Consider the following 20,586-nt stretch of genomic DNA (forward strand, 5'->3'; position numbering starts at 1 on the left):
TTGATACCTTTTCTAGTCTATCAGTTTGCTAACCTCAATTGTCAAAGGCCTTAAGTGGCTGGCCTACTTTAGAATCTAGTCTCTTGTATATTTGCTGAGTTCACACCTGCTGCTATTCCATCTGCTACAATTTTAGATCACTAAGACCTTCTTGAAATATGTGGAAAATGTCAAACATACTCCTAAAAAAGTGCTGCCTTCTTTTAAGCTGATGGTGTCCTGAAATGACTGAGTTTTTCTTTTCCTAAAGATAAGCCACCCGCCTTTTTTTTTTTTTTTTCCAGTGACCTAAAGTCCCTTTATTTAAAGGATCAAGACAACTCGGTCATGGTTTAAAGGACAGAGAGATAGCATTTCAAAAGTAAATGTCATTGTGCTTGATGGTAGGCACTTGAAAGGTTATCTATGCTATACATATAAGATATTAATTGTATACCTGAATGACATAACACGTTTTAGTCATGTTTTCATATTTAGTGAATGTACAAAGGGTTTCTTTTTATCTCAATCTTAATATATCCAGAAGAAGACATTTTATGTTTATGAATAACATCTAGTAGCTGATTCATTCATTCAGATATTAACCGTATGCAAGATTCTACCTAGAACTGTACAATAAGGGCCTGGAAAAGTGTTCAATAAAAAACCTGATAAGATTATATTTGTATGAGTATATGGGTTATTCTTAAATAATAAATTCTTGTTTTTGTGTTTAAAATTTAGACATGGAATTCTGTTTCTTTTCTTGTACGCTTACATGTAAATTTATTATAATTTTCTTCAATTACTTAAAAATTATATTTTTCCCCCACAAGCCATAAGGAAGGTATGGGGGTAGGAGTGTATACAGTGGCTCAAAGGAGCTAGAAATAGTGAATCCTAAATCTGTCATATGGAAGGATTATCACCACTTGGGAGTATTATTATACTTCCAGTAAATATGAGATTTTAGTATTATATTTTCTTATTCCTTCTAGAAATTATATATTATAACATTGCTATGAATTAGGGTAGAATTCACCTTTAATAGTTTTTGCTGCAGTATTTTATTGGTTGGAAGCTTGTCTTAATTCTATCCAAAATGGCAAGACCATGCAATCTTGGGTGTTTGCTTCTTTATAACATAAAGGCATTGGACTGTCATAAAATTAGATGATTTTCTGACCCTCAGCCAATCTGTAACTTTGCGGTCACAGTGGGGCAGGGCTTCTCTACCACTGAGAGGAAAGGTGGCATTCATCTTCTGGAAAAGCTGTCAGCAGTAACTGATAGACTCCGATGTACAGAACTACGGAGATTGAAAATCTTGACCTGGTCTCACTCCTAATTTTTTTGTAACTTTTAGCAATCTAGAGTATTTTGAATGGTTCTCTCTTTGCTGTCTTGGGGAATTTTATTACAGTAAACTCACTCACAACTCCGGTCTTAACAAGATGAAGGCATCCACCAAAAAGGAAGCTAACTAGATTAGGAAACAGGAAATAGTCAAGATTCCACCCAGGAATTACACTTTTTCAAATGTGTGCTTTGAGGATTTTCAGAAAGCACATGGCTACTTAATCTGCTCCCTGGGATTTACGTGTTGGGGGCTTTGATTCTTCCCTGCAAGAAAGCAAAATAAAAAATCAAACTGTGCATTGTACCTTAGAGATTGTGAGGCTCAAATAATTGATAAAATGGCATTTTTTATATTTCTGCTTTACCTTAGCCTAAGATACGTATAATTGTTTGCTTTTGTATAAGACTCAACTCCAATTCTTCTTAAAATTTTTAAATTTCTCTAAGTATCAAAAGCATGGTAAGAACTCTGCTTATTATTTTGCCAATTTCTTCTGAGTCAGGGCTGACATTTTGGGCTATCTAACTGATAAGGCATTTTAAGTAGAGCTTATTGTTAATCTAAGCAAAACTCTGGTCTTTTGGTATGTAGCTTGACGCTGGTATTGCCAATGTACCAAAAGCTCTGGAATCGCACTGCTAAATTCCTGGCTTGGAGTGGAGGGAGTGCCGCTGCCTGCTGTCAGATTTTCCTTTTGTTGCTTGGACAAATAGTACTTGTTCCTGTATTCTTAGCATTGTATCTCACCTGCATGCTCAGGCCTCTTGTTAGACCCCTAGCACACTGTCATTTGTTGTGTAGTTTCCTCCATATTGCCTCTGTCTCTAGACTTCTTCCCAGTATTTCATTCTTCCTGTAGATGAATTTCAAAATGTCATTCTTCCCAATAGTGACCTGTACTACAAATATGAGTCTGCTCTACCTGAATGTCTTAAGACACCTTTCCAATTTGTACAGATCACCTCATAGGACCTTCTCCTTGAGGAAAAGTAATGCTTTTAATTCTGTCACTGAGTAGGCAGTGCTTGGGACGTTGGCTCACTGCTTTTAGAAACCTAGAAGGGATGATAAACTGAAACATCTGTCCCTGTCTGTTCTGCCCATAATGTGGGCCTGCATTGAAGGGGAAAACAGTATAGGCTGCCCAGTTACCCATCCCTAGGATGGCCTGGGACTTTCACTATTTCCTCCTCAGCAACGATCCTGGTTATGAATATGTCTTTGACCATAGGGAGTTATGATTTGGAAGGGTTCCATTTGACATGTTTTGTTTTTAAAAGAGTTGTTTGGTGAGAAATTTCTACTGGATATAAAAGCAGGAAAAATTAAAAGGGCTTTTCTACTCCTCTGCAAAGTAATAATAATCACCACCATCATCAACAAAATATCTTCTTCCTATAGACATTGAAAATTAGATAATCTTTGTGTTTCCCATTAAGATATTGCTACCAAGAAACTTAGATCTCAATGTAGGTTTTAAATATATTATTCCACACCATAGTCTCAGTAGACTTATTTCTCCATTCTCTAAATAATTTGTTATTTAAAATAATTTCAAGGAGTGCCTTGGTGGCTTAGGCAGTTGAGTGTCCGACTCTTGGTTTTGACTCAGGTTATGATCCCAGGGCCATGGGGTGGAGCACTGCATTGGTCTACATGCTCAGTGGGGAGTCTACTTGAGATTCTCTCTCCCTCTGACACTCCTCCTGCTCATGCTCACTCTCTCTCTCTCTCTCTCTCAAATTAATCTTTAAAAAAATTAGCCTTATTTTACAATTTTGTGTGATGGGATATTGGCTTGGTGATTTCCTTGTTTGCTTTATTGTAGCTCCTGTCTGAAATCTTTGGAGATAAATTTGATATAAATGATAAGTGCATTCAGAGTCAGGAACATTATACAGATATTAAGTGTTAAAGATCAAGCCATCAACACCTTCATATTGAATGTATTCCACAGTTAAATATGCAAGATTATAGATTGGTCTATCTTAAACTGGTGATGGGTGTGTGTGGGAGTAGGGATGGGAAGGTTTGTCAGTAAAGAAACTGCTTAAGGAATTCAAGTCAATTATAAACTGTCAATGAGTTATCATCTATTAAAAGGTATCTATTATGTGAAAATCCTTTTTATTCCAGAAAGAAGTACTTTGAGCAAACTGTTTCTAGTGCATCCAGGAATTGTTGGCATGAAAATGATGACTAAATGTTATGTCTAATGATCTGGAACTTGGTCCGATAGTGAAAAACCCAACAGAATGTAGGATTTAAATGTCTGTTCTCACAATGGGCAGTAACAAAACAGCCAGATCGAAACTCTTTAATATTGATTTGCAGAGCTGTTCTTAGACATATTTCAAGTTGTGACAAACTACTTGAATGGCACCAAGTATCCACAGTATTTCATCTCTAAACATTGCTATGATAACTAGAGCTCAGAATCAGTTATTAGCAATACATAATTACAATTGCTTTAAATCACGTATTTGCTTCTGGTTCAGATGAGGTTTTAAAAATTAAAGAAAAGGTCTTTATCTCAGCTTTATACTTTTGCTCATAATGGTCAGACAAACAGCCTGGTTGAAAGCCTGGTACAAGCCACTAAGGGTGCCCGTGGTTTATTGCTGGGGAAGTTTGCCAAGAAGACTTGCCAGACTTCTCATCATTCAACATGGCACTTCATCTTCAACAGCAGGAGTCAATCCTGCTGAATTACAAATGCTTGGCAGCCTCTCAAGACTTGCCTTAACCATTTCCATAGAGATTAGCGAGAGGTCTCGTATAACAAATATGGTCTAGATGCTCATCTGTCTGGATTTAATCTTTGGTTATTTCTACCATAAGTGTTGACCTTTGTTAAGCAATAGAGTATTGAATAATACTTTTCTGCTATTCTAATTTAGTTCCCTAGGCTGTGTCACACACTCCAGAGGGTAAAAAGACAAGTGTCCATTGTCCTACTGATTGATGTTTGGTGCATGCTACAGAGGATGACCTGACAGTACAGAACCATGGCAAGCATCTTATCAGATCACTTGGTCTTTTGCAGCAATGATTTTCAGGGACCCACTGAAGACCTAAAGAGAAACAATATTTTTCCTAGAATCATTGTAATTTCTGATATTTCTGTGGCTTCTGTTGTAATGCAGAAGTTGTCAGGTAAAATACTACCTGCTTTTGGGTCAAAAAAATGAGACTACCAAATGGCAGGAGTTTGGGGGAAAGATATTAGAGAATGGGTAAGATTTGGGAAATGGTTGGGGATTCAGGTGACTTTTTTGTTCCCTGGTGGTTGATGATAACCTGTTTTGGACCAATGGGTTTTACTTTTATGTATGTTTCTCCTTTTTTCTAATGATCAGAACCAAAATCAGTGAATATATTGTATACATGGCAAAAATATCTCACTTTGATATGAAGATAATGTGGCTTGATGAGTATAGCTGAATCTAAAGATAGATGTGTTCTGTAAAGCTAATATTTATGGATTGGGTGCAAATTCACCTCTTAGTAAGTTATGATTTCTCAATTTATTTTGGTGCTAGTTGATAGTCTACTAATATCCTTAATGGTTATTAAACCATTAAAATGCTCTCATAGCTATTAGTTAATAGCCTCTGTTCAAGTCTCTGAAGTGTTTCTACCATCATCCTAATCTTGATTACTACAATATAAAGCCTATCAGGGATCATTTCTATAGTTTGATTACTATGATATATATACATATGTGTGCATATATATATATATATATATATACACACACACACAAATTTGAGATATAGTAGATAACATTATGTTAGTTTCAGGGGTACGACATGATTTAATATTTGCATATATTGCAAAATGATCAGTCTAGTTAACATCCATTACCATACACAGTTACAGATTTTTTCTTATGATGAAAACTTTCAAATATACAATATTATTAACTTTAATCACTATGCTATGCATTACATTCCCATGATTTATTCATTTTATAAATGTAAGTTTGTATTTTTTGACTCCCTTTTATACCCTCCTTCTCTATTCACCTCTAGCAACCACCTATCTATTTTCTATATCGATAAATTCCACTGTTATTTTAGATTCTATATGTAAGTGGGATAATACCCTATTTATCTTCATCTGAGTTATTTCACTTAGCATATAATGCCCTCAAGTTCCATCTAACTTTTCTCAAATGGCAAGATTTCCTTGTTTTTTTATGACTGAATAATATTCCATTAAATAGACATATCACATCACATTTTCTTTAATCGTTTATCCACTGATGGACATTTGGGTTGCTTCAATACTTGGCTGTTGTAAATAATGCTGCAATGAACATGGGATGCATGTGTCTTTTCAAGATGGTGTTTTTATTTCCGTCAGATAAATATCTAGATGCAGAATTGCTGGATCATATGGTAGTTCTATTTTTAATTTTTAAAGGAAACTTCACATTGTTTTCCATAGTGCTCCACCAATACTACACAGATTTTCTTTTCTCTGTATCTTTTTCAATGTTCGTTATCTCTTATATTTCTGAAAATAGCCATTGTAACAGGTGTGAGGTGATATCTCATTGTGATTGATTTCCCTGATAATTAATGATGTTGAACACCTTTTCTTGTACTTTTTGGCCATCTGTTTATCTTCTTTGGAAAACTGTGCACTCAGAACCTGGGCCTGGTTTTAAAGCACACTGGGTTTTCTTGTTTGTTTTTGAGTTGTGTGAGTTCTTTATAGATTTTGGATATTAACCATTTATCAGATAAAATATTTGCAAATATTTTCTCTCATTCATTAGGTTGTCTTTTCATTTTGTTAGTGGTTTTCTTTGCTGTGCAAAAACTTTAATTTTGTGTAGTCCCACTTGTTTATTTTTGCATATGTTGCCTTTGCTTTTGGTGTAAGATCCAAAAAAATCATTGATAAGACTGATGTCAAAGGGATTACCACCTATGTTTCCTTTTAAAAGTTTTATGGTTTCAATTCTCGTGTGTAAGTCTTTAATCCATTTTGAGTTCATTTTTATATGTAGTGTAAGGTTGTGGTTCATTTTATTTGCTTGTCCAGTTTTCCTAATGCCATTTATTGAAGATACTGCCCTTTCCCCATTTCATATTCTTGGCTCCTTTATTGCAAATTAGTTGACCATATAAGCATGGGTTTATTTCTGGGCTCTCTATTCTGTTCCCTTAATGTATGTTGTTTTAAGGAAATATCATACTGGTTTGCTTACTATAGCTTTATAATATAGTTTGAAATCAGGAAGTGTGATATCTCCAGTTTTGTTCTCTTTCTTGAGCTTGCTTTGGCTATTAAAATTTTTAGTAAGAGAAGATACAAGTGAATATATCTGAACATTTTAAATATTTCTTATTGGACTTTAAAAATACAGTGTACTCTACTACTATTACCACTGCTACCAGTACTAGTACTACTTACTAATAGCATCACTGATTCATTGATCACTTACTATAGGCTAGGCATAGTCCTAAGTATTCCACTTATATTAACTTATTTAATCCATATGACAATGCTATGAGGCACTATTATTATTATCTATATTTTAGCAGACAAGACAATAGAGGTACTGAGAGATTAAGTAACTTGCTTAAATTAAAAAAGGTAAGAAGTGACATGACTGAGTCAGTCTACATAGTCTAGTTTTAAATCCAGCATTTTTACGACTACTCCTGCCAGACTAATTAAGCAAACATCCTTGACTATTTTAGCTAAAGAGTATTGTATTCTTTTCTAAGATAAACACATAGGCCTGCTACTATTATTTGTTTAGATTTGACTTTATTGGAGCCAAGCTTAGCTTTGACATTTGCAGACATGGGTTAGCTTTCATCTCACTGTAAGATATAGGGCAACCTGGTATTTAGTTTACCTACAAAAGGCAGTTAGGAAGCCCTAGAGGAACCTAATTAAAATGCAGCACATTTCCAAGGCACCATATCTTGCTGTGTTGTCATAGCAACAGTGGAAATTTCTGGTCATTGACCTTTAAGGGAAATTGAGGATACATTTTCATAAGGTTCATAAGAGAAGCTACCCCAGCATAGTAACTTATAGTGGCAGAACAACTTTGGAAATCCTTTATGTAATCCTACCTGACTTTAGAAGTATATTGTATCAGCAAAACTCATTAAAGTCTCAAACTTCTTGAAGAAACATTTTTTAAAAACGATTTCCAATATACCATCTATGTTATTAAAATAATCAAAGATAGTGTTCTAGCAACAAAGAAAATTAAAGGAAAGCTTAGATAATTATACAAGAAACATCAGAACCAATATCGTATTTTGAAATAGTTTGTATTACATCTATTCTATTCCTTTTGGTCTCTTTAAATTTATGCCTATTTGAATAATAAAATGCAGCATTACTGTATCAAAAAATACACCTAGAAAATAAAAGTTTATTATAAAATATTGTGTTAACATTATTTAAAAATACAAATTCTTAATTCTTGCCCTTTCTGGTTTATTCATTTGTAAATTCAGGCATCATATTACTAAGCATATATAATTGAAAATCCTAGTTAAATGATATATATATATATATATATGTATGTATGTATGTATATATATTTTGTATGTGTGTAAGTATATATGTACATATATATGGCATTTGACAGAAGGCAAGTACCCATGATTCAACAGAAAAAAATGACAAAGTTTGGTTTACCGTAGACTGCTTTTTTAAAAATTTTTTTTGCCGTAGACTGCTTTTATTATATTAACATTTTTATTTCCCACTAAAAATAAATAACTTAGTTCTATTGTCTATTTCATAGTTTAATTATAAGGTAATGTCAGTCAGGGGAATTGGGTTTGGCTAATTTCTCCTAGAATTAGAAATATGTCTCCATTTATATGAGTATCACTTATTCTAGACATAGATATCTGAAGAAAAATAGAAATATTCTAATAATTGCAGGTAGAAAAGCTACTCCATTCCCTAAGCTTCTGCAGGGTTCTCTTACATAGCTGTATGTCCTCACTCTGAGAGACAATGGAGGCTAGAGAAAAACATAGACTCTGGCCTTATATTAATTGGACTCCTGGCTCTGCCACTTACTAACCATATGAGTATGAGAAAGTTACCTAGTCCACAGGAACATTAGTTTGCTTAAGTACAAAATGAGAATAATAATAGAACTTATTAGAGTTGTTTGGAGAATTAAATGAGCTAGTATTGATAAATCACATATCTATATTTGACACAGTAATAAAAAATATATTTTATCTTCCAATGCCGGGACAAAGCTCACAGGGAAATAAATGCCATCCCTGATGCATTCCTGCCTAAGACAGAATAACGTGAGATGACTCATCCCAGATAAAAACAGAGTACTGTCAGTACAATGGAAGAGGAGTCTGTTGAGTTTGCAATTGGAAAAATGTGGTTTTCTTCCTCAGTATGGATGTAGAAAGCACTATCTTTGAGAATTAATGGTTGTCCTTGAGGGGGGTGTGTGTGTGTGTGTGTGTGTGTGTGCGCGCGCGCGTGGCCTACTGCATGAGCCAGAAAGATGAATAAACATATCTTGCATCTCACATTAGGGGAGAGATCTTGAAAATCCAACTTCTAAGGCCAAACTACATATTAGATTGTTTAGTTGCCATTTGGGTGCCAAAGCCCACCCTGACTTGTTTTGATAAAGACCCCATGGAGTCATATGAGGCTGAATAACTCAAACTTAAGGGAATGATATTTTCAAAGTGAACCTAGAGACAGACTAACCCTTAGGCTACCTGTCAGGTGGATGCCTCAGCAGTGGATATGAGATAAGCCTTCCTGAAAAGGCTTGTGTGCCTTATCCAGCTTTTTATTTAAGTGTTTGGCACAAGATAACCACCCTCCTGTGTATTAGTATGAGAATACTTTTGAACAAAGATATTTTAATTTTCCAAGTTGTTTTCCTGATTAGGAATACTCATTAATATACCTAAATAAAACAAGAAACAACACTTCTTTCCAGTTTAAGACTACACAGACAGTTTAACACTCACAATGGTCCCTTTCCAGCTAGACAAAAAAGGAAGTTTCTATGGTGACCATGCTTATAGTCATTGCAGTCATTCCTTTTTCTTTCCTTGCCAATGCCCGATATACATCAAATTACTCATAATTACATACAAACTGCCTAGCACCTCTGAATCTTCTCAAAATTACACTTTCTACTGGTGATTTTTAAAAGTAACTGTTATTTTTCTCCTGAAAAATTAAAAAGATAAACCAAACAATTTTTCAATTAATTTATAGAGGGCTTTCATAATCAAATTTACTGTCAGAAACCATGGAGACTTAGTGAATCTTTCCAAATAGAAAAACTACTTCTAAAAAAGTATCCTGAGATTCATAGTCAGCAGAATTTAAAAGAATTCGTGAGATTTTTGTAAATCTAGAGAATCAACATTTTTTCCATTAATTGTATTCCCCATGTTGTACTTTTCATCTCCATGACTTATTTATTTTATAGCTCCAAATTTGTACCTCATAATCTCTTTTATCTATTTCACTCATTCCCCTACCTAACTCCCCTCTGGCAGATACTGTCTTGTTCTCTCTATTTAAGAGTAACTATTTTTGTCGTTGTTTCTTCATTTACTTGTTTTTAGATTCTGCATATAAGTAAAATCAGTTGGTATTTGTCTTTCTCTTACCTGTTTCACTTAGCATAATACCCTCTGGGTCCATCCATGTTGACACAAATAGCAAAATCTCATCCTTTTTTATAACTGAGTAATACTCTATTATACCACATTTTCTTTATCAGTTCATCTATCAGAGAACTCTTGGAATGCTTCCATATCTTGGCTATTGTACATAATACTGGAACAAACATAGAGGTGCATACATCTTTTTGAATTGGTGTTTTTTTTTTTTTCCTTTGGGTAAATACACAGTAGTAGGTAAATCATATGGTATTTCTACCTTTAGTTTTTTGAGGAAACTTCACACTGTTTTCCAGACTGGCTGAACTAATTTTCATCCCCATCAACAGTGCACAAGTGCTCCTTTTTCTTCACATCCTTACCAACACTTTTATTTCTTGTCTTTTTGATTCTAGCCATTCTGACAGGTTTCAGTTAATATCTCATTGTGGTTTTGATTTGTATTTCCCTGATGATTAGTGATGTTGAGCATCTTTTCATGTGTCTGTTGGCCATCTGTCTTCTTTGGAAAATGTCTGTTCAAGTCCTCTGCCTATTTTTTGATTGCACTGTTTGTTTTTGTTTTTGCTTTGCATAAGTTATTTATATATTTTGGATATTAGCCCCTTATCAAATATATCATTTGCAAATATCTTCTCCCATTCACTAGGTTGCCTTTCATTTTGTTGATAGTTTCCTTCATGGTGGAAAACTCTCAATAGTTTATTTTTGCTTTTGTTGTACTTGCCTGAGGAAAGTGGTCTAAAAATATATTGCTAAGACTAGTGTTAAAGAAATTACTGCCTATGTTTACTTCTAGAAGTTTTATGGTTTCAGGTCTTACATTCCAGTCTTTAGTACATTTTGAATTTCTTTTTGTATAAGATAGTGGTCCAGTTTTCTCAACACTATTTGTTAAAGAGACAGTTTTTTCCTCATTGTATATTCTTGCCTCTTCTCTCATAGGTTAATTGACTACATAATCATGGGTTTATTTCTGGGCAGTCTATTTTATATGTCTGTTTTTGTGCCCTATGATACTGTTGTTATTACTATAGTTTTGTAATATAGTTTGAAATCAGGGAGCATTATTCTTTCAGTTTTGTTCTTATTTCTCAAGATTGCTTTGGTTATTTGGAGTCATTGTGATCTGTGAACACTTTAGGATTCTTTGTTTTAATTCTGTGAAAAATGCCACTAGCGTTTTGATGGGAATTGTATTGAATCTATAGAGGGTCTTGGGTAGTACGGATATTTTAATAAAATTAATTCTTTCAATTTATGAGCACAATATATCTTTCCATTTGTTTGTATAGTATTTAATTTCTTTCCTCAGTGACAAAGTTTTCAGAGTACAGTCTTTCATTTCTTCAGTTAAATTTATGTCTATTTTGTTTTTTGGTACATTTATAAATGAGATTGTGTTCTTAATTTCTCTTTCTGCTACTTTGTTATTAGTGTATAGAAATGCAACGGATTTCTCTACATAATTTTGTATCCTGCAACTTTACTGAATTCATTTATCAATTCTAGTTGTGTTTTGCTGGAGTCTTCAGGGTTTTCTATATGTAGTATCATGTCATCTGCAAATAGTGAAAGTTTTACTTCTTCCTTATCAATTTGTATGCCTTTTTATTTTTCTTGTCTGATTGCTGCAGCTAGAACTTCCAGTACCATGCTGAATAGAAGTGGTGAGTGGGCATTCTTGTCTTGTTCTTGATCTTAGGGGAAAAGCTCTCAATTTTTCACCATTGAGCATGATGTTAGCTGAGATATTTTCCATATATAGCCTTTATTATGTTGAAATATGTTCCCTCTAGACCTACTTTGCAGGTATTTTATTTTATCAAAAGCTTTTTCTCAATCTATTGAGATGATCATATGGTTATCCTATTATCCTATCTCTTATTAATGTATCACACTGATTGATTTGCAAATACTCAACTACCCTTGCATCCCTGGAATAAATCCCAATTTATTGTGGTGAATGATTTTTGTATTGTACTGTCAAATTCTGTTTTCTAATATTGTGTTGAGGATTTTACATCTATGTTCATCAGAGATATTGGCCCATAGTTTTCTTTTTTTGCAGTGTGTTTGTTTGGATTTGGTATCAGGATAATGCTGGACTCACAGAATGAACTTAAAAGCTTTCCTTCCTCTTCTATTTTTTGGAATAGTTTGAGAAGAACAGTTATTAGCTTTTCTTTAAATATTAGGTAGAATTCCCCTGTCAAGTTATCTGGTCCTGGACTCTTGTTTGATGGAGTTTTTTGACTACTAATTTGATTTCATTGCTAGTAATTGTTTTTTTTTTTTTTTCAAAATTTCTAAGAATTTATCCATTTAAATTGAAATTTCTTAAGGTAATGGTTTGGTAGTCCCTAGAAATGTTTAAAGGCATTTCCCAAGGTGGTGGATTGGGGGGGGGTTGATTTAAAAAATAATAAAAATAAAATGCTGGGTTAAACAAAGTTAGTCAGATTCTCTCAAAGCCTTAATGTGCTAATATGTTTTATTAATATTTGAAGCAGACATAGTCAAAATAATTTCTTAAACTCACTATTCCATGGAACCCATTTTTTTTTTCCCATATAACCTCTTAAGACACCACTGCATGTCAGGATACTTTGGGTAGTGTTGCTTCAGTGAATTTCCAGAGTAAAGGATTAATGTTCCATCTTGTCTGCTTAATTCTTCTAAAATTCCTTCTCCTTCAAATGGCTGTCAAGAGCTTTAAGTTAATTGTGTCAGTTCTCAGTTCATATTGTTATAAGCATGATTTTATTATTAAAGTGAGATGGGATTAAAAATAAGATTTTTGTAATGAGATAACATTTTAATTTTCAGCATTTATATATAAACACAAATTAATAAAACACATCACAAAACAGTAAAATTTCATAGTTAATATTTATAGGTGCATAGTTTCATGCTAACATGTTTCTATGTATTGTATATATTAACAAATTTCACAACACATCATTATTTTTTAAACAGAAATAATCATTAAAAGACACCTAGAAATCTTATAATATATGATAGTAAATCACAACTTCTCAATAACAGCAACAAAAAAATAGTGAAGATTTAGAAATAAGTGGTAGTCACTTAGGTGCTTTAATTTAACATTTTAGATTTGAAGCCACAATATCCACACAGCACACAAGGGAGGACCCTGCTACCATATAATCACTTCAGTGAGAGGGAAGCACTGAAATGCTGAGTAGGGGCTGGTACAGATAACTTCAATCACTGCTGATGGAAGAGTTTAAAATACACTGTAAAAATTTTGAGAAAATGTTATGACTGGGCATTTTGGAACTGAATACTTGTACAGGATGGAACATCTGTCAGTAGGTCTCAAGAAACTGGGAGCAAAAGTATTTCTTAGGCTTCGGGTTCATAGTCTTGATACCCTTCCTAATATAAAGAAAATCAGAAAGAAAACTATTATTAGTTTTAGTCATCAGTAATGAAGGATTTAGGGTGAATGAGATAGGACATGGCTCACCACCTTGAATGAAGGTTATAGTCATAATAGTTTTGTAACTATTCAGTTATATACAATATAATTCTGTGTTTTGTCTTCCTGTCAAATATAAAAGTGAATTATCCTGCTCAGAGTTCGGATATCTGAATTTTACTTTCACATGCCATTTAACAATCACATATTCTAGTCCTGTAGGACAAGTTAGTTGCTCTATCTTGCTCCCAGTTTCCTCAACTGTACTTTGTGAGAGTCAAATAAAGTAGCCTAAAAAAAAAAAAAAAATTAAGTAGCCTAAAAAGCCTCTTCCAGGGCTAAGATGCCCTAATTCTTAAAAGGAGAAAGATATTAAAGGCAAGTGATGTTTTCTCTCCTTTTGCTCTCTCAATGAAAATCTCTTCATCCATGGCTTCAATTATTACTTCCATTCTAAACCCCCTCTCCCCATACAATACATGGATAACATCCACAATAAAGATATTAATGGTGTTACCTAAAGTGCTCAGATTAGTCCTCCTAAAGAACAGCTCTTAATTAGAATCCTGCTTTATTTATTTATTTACTTATTTATTTTTTAGGATCCTGCTTTAAAATGAACAAATGTACCTTCCTCAATTCAAGTTGCTTTCTGAATATAGTACAAACTTAAATGGGAAAGTTCTTCTAGTATTCTACAACTTGCCTTTGACCCTCTCTGCAGCCTTAATCTGTCACTATTCTCTCTGTTCCCTAACCTCAAATCCTATTTACTCACTGTTCCTCAGACATATCCTTATGCATGTTCAGACATGCGTGCCTTGCTTCTGATATTACCTAGTGCTAGAATGTCTTCCTTTCATTTTGGCCTACCACATCTCCCCTCCCCTCCCACACAGATCAACACCAACTCTTCTATAAAACTCCCGATCACTCTAACCAGATCCTGTAAATTATTATACTTTTTTATGTATCTTGAATATTTTTGCCTCTGTGATGCTTAATACATAGAAGATAGTCAACAATATTTAAAGGAATCATCATGAATAAACAATTAAATTTGTATTTGTTTTCATCAAGCCTATTAGAATGTAAATGCCTTATGTCCTGGTACTATCAACTAATCTTGTATTTTCTACAGTATTTAGTATTGTGCTATGCATAAAAAGATGCAAAAATTTTGGTAAAATCTAATTAAGTAAAGAAACAATTTAATTTCATTTGTGTAAATGAGATTATCAATATGCCTTTTACTGATGCCATGAAGAATAATATATAATCTAACTACAAAACATTTTAACTGAATTTTCAATGAATAATATATCTTCTTTGCTTGTGATGTCTTGTGCTGGTATTAGGGAAATGCGGTCCTCATGCAATTAATTGGAGAGTAATCTTTCCCCTTTTAGGGGAGAAGAGAAATTAATTGGTATTAATTGTAATTAATAGTTATTATCCCTTAAATGTTTGGTAGAATTCATCAGTGAATCTGTCTGGTCCTGGGATTTTCTTTGTGGGTATATTTTTTTTAAACAATAATCCAATCTTTTTACTTTGTTATAGATCTTTTCAGATTTTCTATTTCTTCTTGAGTCAGCTTCATTCATCTAAAAGTATTTTTAAATTTTCCTTATGATACATTTTCTATTAAACTTATTTTCAAATCCAAATTAACCATCAAAATTCTAGATTGAAGTACATCAGTTGCTGCAAACCATGCATTTATCATATTTCTATTCTCTAAGTTTTGTGGGTAACTTATTTTACTATGAAAATAGTTTGCTGGAAATGTGTAGCAAATAATAATTTTCCTTAGGCATTCAATTGATTTCCCCAACCTTCCATTTTGAGATTTATTTTAGAAAGTAAGGTTTTTAATAGAATAATTTTCTAATTCAGGCATCAGCAAATGCTTTCTGTAAAGGGTAAGCAAGTACATCTATTAGGTTGTGTGAACAACATAGTATCTCTGTTTAAACAACTCTTTACAAATGTAAAAACCACTTTTAGCTTTCAAGTTGTCTGCACAATACATATTTTGGATTTGGCCAATTTGTCCCTCAAGAGAATAAATCACTTTCACTAAGGACAAATGGAAGGAAAATCTGATGGTGATAGATTTTTGGTACTGCTTAATAGAAAGACCCAACTTGAATTCCTGAAGTTTATTTTCAGAGTTGTAGGATACAAAATTTTACCTCAGAAGGCATTTCATATGCCTCATTGTCAGGATCAACAGGCATATCTTCCAGAATTCCTTCCTGTGGGCCTCCTTCTTCACTCTAAATGGGAAGCACAAAAGGAATATGATGAGGTACTAATTTTTACTTTTAGAAAATTAAGCACACTTTGAAAAACATCTTATATACATATAATACTGGTAATAATTTTGTAAAAATGCTACTCCTTAATATTACTGCTGGCATTCTAAACTATACAATACCTTTGCAGAAATATTATAGTAGTATGTGTTGTTAACCCTAAAAATGTACAAAATTTTTACCCAAGTAATTCACTACTCAGCAAGTAGTCCAAAGATGTTTTCACAGGATCAATGACAGCATTTTTCACACACACACACACATAAAATGTTAACCTAAATGTTCAACAGAAGATAAAAAGTTTAGAAAATTATAATTCATCTACTCAATAGATTATTATGAAGATATGTATTAACTATGGCATGAAAATTATATAATAAAATGAGAACCTTTTAGAAGACAAAGTTGTATATATTATGGACATAACCAATGTATTATTCAGATACAAAGCTAAAAAGATTGAAGAAAATCCAAAAAAATTAAAGCACTTTTTATTGGGTAGTTATGTTTTCACTTTTTTGTAAGTTAGCTTATATACCATTTATAATGTAAAAGCATATGTATTTTATAATTTATTTTTAAATGATGGCAAAGAAATTATTTTTTAAAATTTCAAAATTTAAACTATATGTATATATAGTTTCAATAGGAGAGAGAGAGAAAGGAAGACAGAGAGGAAGAAAAATCAAATACATGATCCACAAATTTTTTAGATCTCCCCCCTTAGAAATAAGATACCATAAAAGTCAACTTGAATTCATGTCTTTACTAATATCTTTCATTAAATACCCTTTGTTGCTTTGTATTTATTCCATTAAAGTTCACTGAAAATTGAAAAAGCAGAGAGGCAATGTGAGCCTAAAATGGAGTTACTCAAAAAGATCAAATAGTCTCTCAGCCAATATAGCTTATGTTTAAAAATATGCCTTGTGTAAGATCTCCTATCTTCATCATGAAAGTGACTGACAGGTAGGCAGAGAGACAAAGAAATGGCTTCCCACGTGAAAAGTCAAATTAATGTTCATTCTTAAATTAGCTGGACCAAGAAGTTTATAGATCATCTTCTCCTGCCCAATTCCCTCCTTACAAACAACGTCCAGGTTATATATAAATGAAATCAAATATAAAAACTTCCCAAAATAACTTACTTCTAAATGTGGAATAAAAATACTGTTTCCATAGTGCTTTACCTCTTACCACAAGACAAAAATATAGGCTCTCCTGTATAGTGGTTAGACATGAGGTCTGTAGTATAACAAGACTTGAGTTCAAATCTTAACTTCTCTAGATTCTAGATTTTTAAAATTGAAGTACAATTAACATATAATGTCATATTAGTTTCAGGTGTGCAACATAATGATTCAACAATTCTATACATTACTCAGTGCTTACCACAATGAATGTAATCACCATCTGTCACCAAACAATGTTATTATCTTATTGACTATATGCCCTATACTGTACATTTCATCTCTGTGACTTACTTATTTTATAACTGGAAGTTTTTAGTTTTAATCCACTTGAGTTCATTCCCCTACCTACTTTTCCTCTGGCAACCACCTGTTCTCTGAATTTCAGAGTCTGTCCTTTGTTCACTTCTTTTATTTCTTAGATTCCACATATGAGTGAAATCATATGGTATTTGTCATTCCCTGGTCTGACTTATTTAACTTAGCATTATATTCTCTAGGTCTTAGCAGTATTGCTGCAAATGGCAACATTTTATTCTTTTTATGGGTAATACTCCTCTGTGTGTGTGTGTGTATGTGTGTGTGTATACACAGGTAATAAATACCTCATTATGGTTTGGATTTGCATTTCCCTGATGCTCAGTGATGTTGAGCATCTTTTCATGTGTCTGTTAGCCATCTGTGTGTCTTCTTTGGAAGATGCCTACTCAGGTACTCTGATTTTTAAAATTGCACCTTTTTTAAAAAATATATTGTATAAGTTCTTTATATATTTTGGATATTAACTCCTATTGTATATATCATTTGCAAATATCTTCCTCATTCAGTAGCTTGCCTTTTTGTTTTGTTGATGGTGCAAAAAGTTTATTTTGGTATAGTCTCAATAGTTTTTTGTTTTGTTTTGTTTTTGTGTCTGTTGCCTAAGGGGACATATCTAAATGTTTCTACAGCTGATGCCAAGGAAATTACTGCCTATGTTTTCTTTTAGAAGTTTTATGGTTTCAGGTCTCACATTTAGGTTTTTAATTCATTGTGAGTTTATTTTTGTGCATGATATATGAAAGTGGTCTAGTTTCATTCTTTTGCATGTAACTATCCAGTTTTCCCAACACCATTTATTGAAGATACTGTCTTTTCCCCATTGTAAATTCTTGCATCCTTTGTTGGAGATTGATTGACCATATAAGCATGGGCTTATTTCTGGGTTCTCTATTCTCTTTGATTTATCCATGTGACTGTTTTTGTGTCAGTACCATACTGTTTTGATTACTATAGCTTTGTAATATATCTTGAAATCTGGGATTGATACCTCCAGCTTTATTCTTCCTCAAGATTGTTTTCATGTTTGGGATATCTTGTGATTCCATACCAATTTAAAAACTGTTTATTTCTGTGAAAAATGCCATTGGCATTTTGATAAGGATTGCACTGAATCTGTATAGTGCTTTAGGCTGCCTGCACATTTTAACAATACTAATTCTTCTATGAGAATGAATATTTTTCCATGTATTTATGTCATCATGAATATCTTTCATCAAAGTTTTACAGTTTTCAGAGTTCAGGTCTTTCATCTCCTTAATTAAGTTTATTCCTAGGTATCTAATTTTTCTTAGTGCAACTGTAAATGGGACTGTTTTCTTAATTTCTCTTTCTGCTACTTTGTTATCTGTGTATAGAAATGCAACAGATGGGCAGCCCAGGTGGCTCAGCAGTTTAGCGCCTCCTTCCGCCCAGGGTGTGATCCTGGAGTTCCGGGATTGAGTCCCACATCAGGCTCCCTGCATGGGGCCTGCTTCTCCCTCTGCCTGTGTCTCTGCCTTCTCTCTCTCTCTCTCTGTGTCTCTCATGAATAAATAAATAAAATCTTAAAAAAAAAAAAAGAAATGCAACAGATTTCTGTACATAATTTTGTATCCTGCAACCTTATGGAATTCATTTATCAGTTCTAGTAGTTTTTTTGCTGGAGTCTTCAGGGTTTTCTATATGTAGTATCATGTCATCTGCAAATAGTGAAAGTTTTATTCTTCCTTATCAATTTGTATGCTTTTTATTTTTCTTGTCTGATTGCTGCAGCTAGAACTTCCAGTACCATGCTGAATAGAAGTAGTGAGTGGGCATTCTTGTCCTGTTCTTGATCTTAGGGGAAAAGCTGTCAGTTTTTCACCATTGAGTATGATGTTAGCTGAGGTATTTTCCATATATAGCCTTTATTATGTTGAAGTATGTTCGCTAAAAACATAATTTTGTTGAGAGTTTTTTTTTTATCATGAATGGATGTTGTATTTTGTCAATGTTTTTTGACATCGATTGAAAGGATCATATGGTTCTTATCCTTTCTCTAGTTAATATGATGTATTATATTGATTGATAAGCAAATACTGAACCACACCTGCATACCTCAAGAAATCCCAATTCATTGTGTTGAATGATTTTTCTAATGTATTGTCAAATTCCATTTGCTAATATTGTATTGAGGATTTTACATCTATGTTCATCAGATATATTGGCCTGTAGTTTTCTTTTTTGCAGTGTCTTTGTCTGGTTTTGGTATCAGAGTAATGCTGGCCTCATAGAATGAATTTGGAAGTGTTCCTTCTCCCTTGTTCCCCACTCTGCCTCCCCTTCCTCCTCCTCCTTCTATTTTTAGATGGATTTTTTTTTAAGATTTTTATTTATTTATTTGAGAGAGAGAACACATAGAGGGAGAAGGAGAGAGAGAAGCAAACTTCCTACTGAGCAGAGAGCCTGTCTTGGGGCTCGATCCCAGGACCTCAGGCCCATGACCTGAGCTAAAGGCAGATGCTTAACTGACCAAGCCACCTGGGTGCCCCTATACACATTTATATATACATATATGTATGTATATATACATTAGATCCATCTTGCCTAATCTGTTGTTCAAAACCACTGTTTCCTTGTTGACTTTCTGTCTGGATGATCTATCCATTGTGTAATGAAGCGTTAAAAGTCCCCTACTCTTACTGTATTACTGTAAGTAACCCAGGATTGAGTCCCACCTGGGGCTCCCCGTGAGGAGCCTGCTTCTCCCTCTGCCTGTGCCTCTCTCTCTCTCTCTCTCTCTGAGTCTTTCATGAATAAATAAATAAAATCTTTAAAAAAATAAAGTCTATTTTGTCTGATAAATATTAATACCCCAGATTTTTAGTTTCCATTTCCATGGTAAATGTCTTTCTGTTTCTTCAATCTGCATGTATCTTTAGGTCTGAAGTAAGTATCTTGTAGATAGCATATAGATGGGTCTTATTTTCTATCTGTTCAATCACCCTGTGTCTTTTCATTGGAGCATTTAGACCATTTACATTTAAAGTAAGTATTGAGAGGTATGTACTTCCTGCCATTTTGTAACTTGTTTTATGTTTTTTTGTTTGTTTGTTTGTTTTTTGTTTTTTTGTTTTTTTTTTGTCATTCTTCTCTGTTTCTTTCTTCTTCCCTTCCTCTCTTCCCTTTTGGTTTGATTGGCTTTCTTTAGTGTTATGCCTGGATTCCTTTCTTCTTGTGTGCATGCTTATTATAAGTTGAAGATTTGTGATTACCATTAGGTTCATATATAACATCTTATGTGTATAGCAGTTTATATTAAGTTGATGGTCAGTTAAGT

The 20,586-nt window shown here is 33.4% G+C and overlaps 1 protein-coding gene across 13 annotated transcripts in view; it reads right to left on the reverse strand.

Moving 5' to 3' along the window:
* Positions 1–7,243: 7,243 nt before the first annotated feature.
* SNCA (synuclein alpha) overlaps positions 7,244–20,586 on the reverse strand; it is a 171,772-nt gene continuing 158,429 nt past the window's right edge. For all 13 annotated transcript variants that reach the window (XR_012023382.1, XR_012023378.1, XR_012023379.1 and 10 more), the window contains 2 exons: positions 15,655–15,738; positions 7,244–13,413 (listed from right to left, as the gene is read on the reverse strand). Coding sequence is in view for 5 of the 13 variants with exons in the window: in XM_072810555.1 (XP_072666656.1) it covers positions 13,381–13,413; positions 15,655–15,738 (117 nt within the window). In the remaining 8 variants the exon portion in view is untranslated. The remainder of the gene's footprint in view (positions 13,414–15,654; positions 15,739–20,586) is intronic.

Source organism: Canis lupus, chromosome 33 (genome assembly GCF_048164855.1).
Source record: "Canis lupus baileyi chromosome 33, mCanLup2.hap1, whole genome shotgun sequence".
Lineage (NCBI taxonomy): Eukaryota > Metazoa > Chordata > Mammalia > Carnivora > Canidae > Canis > Canis lupus.